Consider the following 9337-nt stretch of genomic DNA (forward strand, 5'->3'; position numbering starts at 1 on the left):
TGGCTGAAGAATAATTTAATAAAAGCTCTTCTAACTTCATGCAGAAGGCGGAACCTGCACCCCTCTTGACCCCTTTTGACCCCTTACCTCCCACTCATCGTTAAATTTTAAAATGCTGTTCTCTGAAAATTTTACTTCACTCTAGCGATGGCCCAAACACTCGGAAAAAAAATGCAGCATGAGGATGGGGAGCCAGGTTGATAGGTTTTTCACTTAGTAACTATTTATTGAGTACTCAGAACGCACTCGGTGCCAGGGTCAGGCACTGTGGATGAGTAGGTAGTGGGCGAGACAGGGACGAGATGAGCAGGGTCAAGGCCAGGGGGTCCCGGGGAGCCGGCGCTCAGGCTCGGGGTGATCCGCGCGGTGGGAGCGGGGCACGGTGATCGCGGCGCGTCTGGGGACGCCCGGCCTGAGGGAGGCTGCCTGTCCCAAGGAGACGCCCTTCGGAGCCAGACCCAAACGCCTCGGAGAAGACTCCCAGCGGAGAGGGGCTCCTCGGCCGTCGCAGGGCCCAGCCGCTAATCCCGCCGGCCGCAAACAAGCGGAGAACTCACCGGACACCAGCACTCCACAAACTCCGTCAGCCTCCGGGCCGGAAGTCAGCGGCGCGATTCGCTCCGCCCACTACGCCCGCCCCTGCGCAGGCCCGCAAGCCGAGTTGCCGGACTGCAGCTCCCGGGATGCACTGCGACGGTATTGACAGACGCAGCAACCAATAGTCGGTAGAGAATGCCCTTGGCAGGAGGCGGGCCCTCTCAGTAGTTGTCCTCAGCAGCCAGTGGGCGTCTCCGCAGCGAGTGGCATCGACCCCGCCCCCAGCCCGTGCTCGCCGGTATCGGGTCCCAAGTCCCGCGGTCTTGGGTTCCCAGAGAGGTAAGTCGGCTGCAGGTGGGTGCGGGGCGCCGGGCTGCTCGGGATTCCGGTGTCGCAGTCGCCAGTCCGAGCTCACACCGGGCGTGGAGTTCAGCTGCGCACCGGGTTGCGGCAGCTTCGCCAGGCCTGGGGCTGGCTGGGCCGCGGGGCCGCCCTGGAGGCCGGAGCCACTGGGCCTGCGGCGCCTCGGCAGCGAGCAGCCGCTTCGCTCGCGTGCAGGAGGCTGTTCGCTACCTCACACCCCCGGCTGGCGCTGTGGCCTCGCTTAGCTCTACCGTTTAGCACCCGGCGACATGCACCCGGTCGGTTTCCGCCAGGATGCGGGAGAGTTGGGGCAAGCTACCTGTGACAGCTTGAACTTTACCTAGGGATTCCGCTCCACCCGCCGGTTAGAGCGTATTGCTCATTAAACCCGAGACCTGTGTGCTTGCTACTGAAATAAAAGAAGTATTTTTTCCCCAGAGTCCTTTTAGGACGTTATGACTTTTCTCCTTTGCAAGACTGCAAAAATCTGACAAGAAGACAAAACTCTTCCCACTCCCAGGGACCGCGTTGTCTTGAGTTTGGCTAGTAAAGGCTAGCAAGTGAGGCCTTGTCTCTGCATCCCGTTCCCCCTAACATCTTCAGAGAACCTTCGTTTCTAGAATCTTTCTAGTATTCAGAGACTTCTCCAGGGTCATGATCCCAAAGGCTTAACCCGTTTACAAGAAGAGAGTTGTCTCCTGACGCCCAAAATGGCAGCTAAAATGGAGATAACTTTAAGCTCCAACACTGAAGCTTCCTCCAAGCAAGAGAGACACATAATAGCCAAACTAGAAGAGAAACGGGGGCCTACTCTGCAAAAAAACTGCCCAGATCCTGAGCTCTGCCGCCAGAGCTTCAGACGCTTTTGTTATCAAGAGGTGTCTGGACCCCAAGAGGCGCTCTCCCAGCTCCGACAGCTCTGCCGTCAGTGGCTGCAACCCGAGCTGCACACCAAGGAGCAGATTTTGGAGCTTCTGGTGATGGAGCAGTTCCTGACCATTCTGCCCCCGGAGATCCAGGCTCGGGTCAGGCATCGATGTCCAATGAGCAGCAAGGAGATTGTGACCCTCGTGGAAGATTTTCACAGAGCATCCAAGAAACCAAAGCAGTGGGTAAGGAGGGTCCTCTCCCATCATCCTGGGGATTTCTTTTTCTTTTTTTTTTTTTCTTTTTTTGAGACGCAGTCTTGCTCTTTCGCCCAGGCCCAAGTGCAGTGGCGCTATCTCGGCTCACTGCAAGCTCCGCCTCCCGGGTTCACGCCATTCTCCTGCCTCAGCCTCCCGAGTAGCTGGGACTACAGGCGCCCGCCACCGCGCCCGGCTAATTTTTTGTATTTTTAGTAGAGACAGGGTTTCACCGTGTTAGCCAGGATGGTCTCGATCTCCTGACCTCGTGATCCGCCCGCCTCGGCCTCCCAAAGTCTGGGATTACAGGTGTGAGCCACCGCGCCCGGCCGATTTCTTTTTCATCTAGGTAATGTTTGGTATCTGGATCTCTCCCTATTTAAGGACTGAGTCTCAGAAGTGGACTGGATGGCTTCAGAAGTTGCTTCCAGCCTCTATCTGGGAGCCTATCCTGAGTTGTTAACAGCTTTTTAGAAAATCCAACTACTGATACCCAGTGAGGCAACAGAGGACCAAAGTTCTTACCATTCCTTTATGCACCTTGTGTCACCAGAAGTAATTGTAAGGTTCTTGAATCCCTTCTGTCAGCTCTTCCCCCACCCCAACTTAGTTTTCCTACAAGCAGAATTCTTAGCAGATAGGGTCACCCTGTTGGGTAGCAGTTGGCCTTTGGGGAACTTCATTTCATTGGAAGTTCTAACTTATTGTCTTTCCAGTGTTTACCTTATTGTCTTTTTTTTTTTTTCTTTTTTTTTTGAGATGGAGTCTTGCTGTGTTTCCCAGGCTGGAGTGCAGTGGTGCCATTTCAGCCCACTGCAACTTCTGCACCCCGGGTTCAAGCGATTCTCAGGTCTCAGCCTCCTGAGTAGCTGGGTTTACAGGTGCCTGCCACCACGCCCAGCTAATTTTTGTATTTTTTAGTAGAGAGGGGGTTTCACCATGTTGGCCAGGCTGGTCTCGAACTCCTGACCTCAAGTGATCTGCCGGCCTTGGCCTCTCAAAGTGCTGGGATTACAGGCGTGAGCCACCACTCCTGGCCTAGCTTTTTGTCTTTGATTTTTTTTTTTTTTTTTTTTTTTTTGAGACTGGGTCTCACTGTGTTGCTGAGGCTGGAGGGCAGTGGCACGATCTCAGCTCTCTGCAACCTCCATGTCCAGCTCAAGTGTTCCTCACACCTCAGCCTCTCAAGTAGTTGGGACTGCAGGTACATGCTACCATGCGTGGCTAATTTTTGTACTTCTGTAGAGACAGAGTTTTTCCACATTGCCCAGGCTGGTCTTGAACTCTTGGGCCCAGGCGATCCTCCCGTCTTGACCTCCCAAAGTGCTGGGATTACAGGAGTGAGCCACACAATGCCTGACTAGCTTATTGTCTTTGGATCAGGAAGTTACAGTTCAACTGGCCAGTGTTGCCATTGCTTGCCACTCCCCTCCCCGAAGTCAGACCCCAGTCAGGGCCTAGGCAAGAAGCAAACAGCAGGTACTTCGGAAAATAGAACTTGTTAAGGAATGAAGGTGGGGTAGTCCTCTTAGACCCCTACTACTACTGGAATCTCCTTACCAGGAAAGCCTTTGGCAGAACAATGTATTAGGTAAGAAAGATTTTTAATAGCCCCTCACCATACTGCTTCCTTTTCCTACAGGGCCTGTTTCCAGCAGAAGTAGGTGGGGGGTGGTGTGTAGAGTAGGCATCTGATGGCCCAGTGTCGTGACTGACCCTGATATTTGTGCCAGCAACTACCCTGATGACTTTGACTCTGGCCCTTGAGAAAGGCCCAAGCTTTAGGGGAAGCCACTCGGCTGACTTGTAGCATCCTCATTCCTGTCATTCTTCACGTCCTTCCCTTTACTTCCTTTGAGGGTTTCAGTGGTTTCTATGAAAGTTGACCTCTAGATGGTTATCAGCAATTCCCAAGGTAAACAGGTCATTATACAACAGTGAGAGATCAAGCTTCCCTCAGTCCTGATGGATGGAATTAATGGATGGGGCTTGTTCCTAGGTGGCTGTTTGTATGCAGGGGCAAAAGGTGCTCTTGGAGAAAACTGGCTCTCAGCTTGGAGAACAGGAACTGCCAGACTTTCAACCGCAGACTCCTAGGAGAGATCTCAGGGAGAGCTCTCCAGCAGAGCCTTCCCAGGCAGGAGCTTATGACCGGCTGAGCCCCCATCATTGGGAGAAATCCCCACTTCTCCAAGAACCAACCCCCAAATTGGCTGGGACAGGTAAACACTCTGCCTTTTCTCTCCCTCTCATCAGCCCTTTATCTCCATCAATGTATCTCATGGTTCTGCAAAGGCATAGACCACATGTGTGTGTTTTTTTAAATGTTATATATAATAGTAGATGATTATTCACTAAACAAATTTCACTAATTAGAATGGTGGTAATACTACAAATAAGTATGTTTTTATCATTTTCTGTTAATGAAAATTTGAGAATCCAGTGCATGACAGGGTTGTACCTACTTTTCTGTCCGTTTCAGAACTTCTTATAGAAAAGACAAATCCAAATATGGCCACAGATGAACTTCCATGCAAGCTATGGCTGAGTTTCATTGCTTAAAATGCTTCTGTTTAGAGGGGCCTGGTAGAAAAAAAAACCCACCCTATATAGTATATCTTTATCCTCCTTTGTGATGTTGCTTGTACTTTAGATCCTCAAATCTGTTTCCCTTTCTCTGGTGTGATACTTGTGTAACTGCTGGCCTTGTTCTACACAGTCCTGTGATCTCTAAGCCTGAATGACAGTGACATTTTGGCCAAGCCTGGTGATGTGAATACAAGATACAGTGAGCACGTTAGGGAGGAGGGTTACAAGAAGACAAAAATCTTTAGTTTCTTAATATTTGCTACATCCAATGAGGTACTTCGTGTTTTAGTCTATTCAGGCTGCTAATGTAAAATGCTAGAGACTAGGTAGTTTATAAACAACAGGAGTTTATTTCTCACAGTTCTAGAGGCTAGGAAGTCTGAGTTCAAGGTGCCAGCATGGTTGGGTTCCAGTGAGGCCCCTCTTCCAGGTCACAGACTGCCTACTTCTCAGTCCTCATGTGGCAGAAAGGGAAAACAGGCTCCCGTGGGGCTCTTTCATGAAGGCACTAATCCCATTCCAGTGAGGGCAGCACCCTCATGACCTAATCACCTCCCAAAGGCCCCACGTCCTAACACTATTACCTTGGGAGTTAGAATTTCATATGAATTTGGAGGAACGTAAACATTTAGACCCTGGCAACCACAGTCTACTTTTTGTCTCTAGATTTGCTTATTCTGAACATTTTATACAAATGGAATCACACAGGCCGGGCACAGTGGCTCACGCCTGTAATCCCAGCACTTTGGGAGGCCGAGGCAGGCGGATCACTTAGGCTCAGGAGTTCGAGACCAGCCTGAGCAACATGGCGAAATCCTGTCTCTACAAAAAATGCAAAAATTAGCGGGGCATGGTGCTGCACACCTGTAATCCCAGCTGCTTGGGGGAGCTGAGGCAGGAGGATCACTTGAACCTGGGAGGTCAAGGCTGCAGTGAACTGAGATCGTGCCACTGCACTCCAGCCTATGTGACAAAGTAAGACCCTGTCTCAAAAATAAATAAATAAATAAATAAATTGAATCACACAATATGTGGTCTTTTGTGTGTGGCTTCTTTCACTGAGCATGTTTTCAAGTTTTATCCATGCTGTAGCATGAATCAGTGCTTCATTCCTTTTCTGTGGCTGAATAATAGGCATTGTATGGATATATTACATGTTGGTTTTCTGTTCATGTTGGTTCATCTGTTCATAGATTTTTGGGTTGTTTCCACTTTTTGGTTATTATGAAGAATGCTGCTATAAATGTGTGTTTTTGTATAGACATGTTTTCATTTCTCTTGAGTATATACCTAGGAATGGAATTACCATATGCTAGGTCATATGGTAATTCCATGTTTAATTTATGAGGAACTACCAGACTGTTTTCTAAAGCAGCTGCACCATTTTACATCCCCACTAATACTGTGTGAGGATTCCGATTTCTCCACATTCTTGCTAGCACTTGTTATTGTCTTATACCCATCCTATTCGGTGAGAAATTTTGATTTGAGGTTTTGATTTACATTTCCCTAGTGACTAATGGTGTCGAACATCTTTTCATGTGCTTATTATCCAATTACATATCTTGTGTGGAAAAATGTCTGTTCAGATCCTTTGCTCATTTTTAAATTAGGTTATTTGTCTTTATTTTTTATAAGAGTCCTTTATGTATTCTAGATACTAGACCCTTATGTGTAATTTGCAAATCTTTTCTCTCATTCTGTGGGTTGTCTCACTTTCTTGACAGTGTCCTTTGAAGCACATGTTTTTCATTTTGCTGCAGTCTAACTTATCTATTTTTTTCTTTCTTTGTGCTTTGGTGTCATGTGTAAAATACCACTGCCTAATCCAAGGGCACAAATATATACAGCTATGGTTTCTTCAAAGAGACATAGATTTAGCTCTTACTTTCAGCTATTTGGTCCATTTTAAGTTAACTTTTTCCCCATACATAAAGAAACAAGTCAATTTTTATATAGGATTTGAGGTAAGGGTCTGTCAATCTGATCAGGGGTCTGTCTTAATCTGATCAGGCTGTTACAACAAATTGCCTTAGACTAGGTAATTTATAAACAACAGAAATTTGTTGCTCATAGTTCCTGGATGCTGGGAAGTTCAAGATCAAGGTGCCAGCAGATTTGGTGTCTGGTGAGGGCCCATTCCTCATTAATGGTGCCTGCTATAAGTCCCCACATGGTAGTCTCTTGGGTTTCTTTTATAAGGACACTAATCCCATTTATGAGGACCCCACCCTCATAACCTAATCACCTCCCAGATGCCCCACCTCCCAAGACCACTGCACTGGGGACTGTCAATATATGTGTGTCAGGGGACAGTGGGGATAAACATTCAGACCATAGCAGGGTCCAACTTCATTCTCTTGTATGTGGAAATCCAGTAGTCCTAGAATCCTTTATGAAAAAGACTATTCTTTTCCCATTGAATTGTCTTATCAAAAAGCAATTGACCCTGATTGTATAGACTGATTATTTACATTTGAATTTAAATGAATTAAAATTAAATATAATTTAAAATTAAGTTCCTTAGTCACAGTAGTCACATTTCAAGTACCCAGTAGCCACATAGTCACATGTGGCTAGTGGCTGCCATATTGAACAACGTGCATGCACCTGTGCATGCATGCGTGCACACACACATTTTCCACATCACAAGGGATCCCTCTCCAGATCCTGTGATTTCCCACAGGCCGTTCCAGGTCATCTCCATCCAGACTGTCAATCCTTCTGTAATTAGGATACATGGCTAAGCCCGTATTCCAGTTTCTGAACTCATATACTGTCAAATTTGTAATGAAAGAAAACATCACAGTCTCTGAACTTACCATCTTTTGAAGAGAAGGTGGTTGTCAATTAGTGTTTACTAAGTGAGGGGTATTTGTTGAAATAGCTCAGGCACTGAACTACAGCAGTAAAATTTACAATGTTGAGATTTCACCTCTCTTCCTTCTTTCATTCATTAGATACCCAATTCTGATGGGTTTGCTTTTCCCTGTTCTTCGTTTCCTAAACCTTTCCCTAAAGGGAGAAAGGAAGAAGGAGGATGGAGAACTTGGTTCCTAAATTTAATATAAATCACAATCACCCCATGAGCCTGCTAACTGTTCAGATTATCAGGCCCAACCCCCAGAGATTCTGACCCAGCAGCTTTGGGGGAAGGGTGAAGAGCCTGCTTGTTTAACAAGTGCCCCAGATGAGTCTAATGCAAGTTGCCAATGGAGGGCTACCCTTTGAGAAACCTTTCAGAGTATTTCATAACTCTTGCTGAAGTTATTTCTTCCAAGTGCAGAAAATGAAGCATTTTCTTTCTAATTATAGAGGCCCCCAGAATGAGAAGTGACAACAAGGAAAATCCACAACAGGAAGGGGCTAAAGGAGCAAAGCCATGTGCAGTGTCAGCTGGCAGATCCAAAGGGAATGGTCTGCAGAATCCTGAACCGAGAGGGGCAAATATGAGTGAACCTCGGTTGTCACGGAGGCAGGTCAGCCCCCCAAATGCTCAAAAGCCATTTGCCCACTACCAGAGACATTGCAGGGTGGAATACATCAGCAGCCCCCTAAAAAGCCACCCACTGAGAGAGCTGAAGAAAAGCAAAGGAGGTAAACGGAGTCTGAGCAACCGTTTGCAACATCTTGGTCACCAGCCCACCCGCTCAGCAAAGAAACCCTACAAATGTGATGACTGTGGGAAAAGCTTCACGTGGAATTCAGAGCTGAAGAGACACAAGAGAGTCCACACAGGAGAGAGACCCTACACGTGCGGAGAGTGTGGAAACTGCTTTGGGCGGCAGTCAACCCTGAAGCTGCACCAGAGGATCCACACTGGAGAGAAGCCATACCAGTGTGGCCAGTGTGGGAAAAGCTTTCGCCAGAGCTCAAACCTTCACCAGCATCACAGGCTTCACCATGGGGACTAAAAGGAGCACTCCATGCTTTAGATTCACAAGGAAGGTGTTTGTGTTTCTCCTCCCCCTTACTTGCATGTAAATCACAAAGACTGTGTGACTTACAAGGAAAGCAAGAGGCCCTTGAGGAATGATGATGCACATTCTGCTGTGAGGAGGCCCAGAAAAGGCCAACCAGGGCCCGACCATGCATGATGACAGGGTGAAGAGGTGGCAGGTCTGGGCACTGGGGCAAAGAGAACTTAAGTCTCTGCAGAGAGCGAGGAGTAACTACTGAGAGAGAATCAGGACAGTCCTGCAGGTGGCCCGCTTATTGTTAAATCGTCTCTCTGTTGCTTTATCCTCTAAAATATGTTAAGGGATAAATTCTATATATATAGTTACGCATTTGCTGTCATACCAATTTTTTATCATGCACACACCTCTTTAATAAAGATGAGTGATCTACCAGAATTTCAAGGCAAAGTTCATTGGAAAATAGATCCCTCATATTCTTTCTGTAATTACTAGCTGTTTATAGCAAAGGATGAATGAAATGAGAATATGCACGTTTGTGTGAGAAGAGTTTCCAAGTAGTTAGATGGTGCTTTTACAAAAAGAAAAGAAAATTACATTTGAGGGATCTTTTTTGTATCAAAGCACCTTTTTTTTTCTTTTTCTTTTTTGAGACAGGGTCTCGCTATGTTGCCCAGGCTGGTCTTGAACTCCTGGGCTCAAGCAATGCTCCTGCCTTGGCGTCCCAAAGTGCTGGGATTACAAGTGTGAACCACTGTGCATGTTCTCAAAGCACCTTTGATTGAGAAAAAAAAAAAATCTATACAG

General features: G+C 47.2%; 2 protein-coding genes across 7 annotated transcripts in view; one reads left to right on the forward strand and one right to left on the reverse strand.

The window, feature by feature from the left end:
• ZSCAN32 (zinc finger and SCAN domain containing 32) overlaps window positions 1-635 on the reverse strand; it is an 18539-nt gene extending 17904 nt beyond the window's left edge. Inside the window, exon 1 of one of the 5 annotated variants that reach the window (XM_063717535.1) lies at window positions 558-635. The gene's annotated coding sequence lies outside the window, so the exon portion shown is untranslated. The remainder of the gene's footprint in view (window positions 1-557) is intronic. The other 4 variants (XM_063717536.1, XM_063717537.1, XM_063717538.1 and 1 more) reach the window with 4 other exon arrangements.
• Window positions 636-780: 145 nt separating this feature from the next.
• On the forward strand, window positions 781-8968 carry ZNF174 (zinc finger protein 174). 2 transcript variants are annotated; one of them, XM_009250408.4, is made up of 4 exons: window positions 781-876; window positions 1339-2012; window positions 4024-4246; window positions 7929-8968. In XM_009250408.4, the coding sequence occupies exons 2-4, from the start codon at window positions 1611-1613 to the stop codon at window positions 8525-8527; spliced, it is 1224 nt and encodes a 407-aa protein (XP_009248683.1). In that variant the 5' UTR covers window positions 781-876; window positions 1339-1610; the 3' UTR covers window positions 8528-8968. The 2 variants fall into 2 exon arrangements, with proteins under 2 accessions (XP_009248683.1, XP_063573609.1); XM_063717539.1 differs by lacking the exon at window positions 7929-8968 and adding an exon at window positions 4507-5641 and having other exon boundaries at window positions 803-876.
• Window positions 8969-9337: the final 369 nt, after the last annotated feature.

This window comes from Pongo abelii, chromosome 18 (assembly GCF_028885655.2).
Source record: "Pongo abelii isolate AG06213 chromosome 18, NHGRI_mPonAbe1-v2.0_pri, whole genome shotgun sequence".
Lineage (NCBI taxonomy): Eukaryota > Metazoa > Chordata > Mammalia > Primates > Hominidae > Pongo > Pongo abelii.

What these genes read in the sequence shown, in the direction of transcription:
- ZNF174 (XM_009250408.4), top strand. Translation starts at nt 1,611, where the DNA reads ATGGCAGCTAAAATGGAGATAACTTTAAGCTCCAACACTGAAGCTTCC. An exon ending in CCAAGAAACCAAAGCAGTGG is followed by an intron (nt 2,013 to 4,023) that starts GTAAGGAGGGTC and finishes GCTTGTTCCTAG; the next exon opens with GTGGCTGTTTGTATGCAGGG. An exon ending in CCCCAAATTGGCTGGGACAG is followed by an intron (nt 4,247 to 7,928) that starts GTAAACACTCTG and finishes TTCTAATTATAG; the next exon opens with AGGCCCCCAGAATGAGAAGT.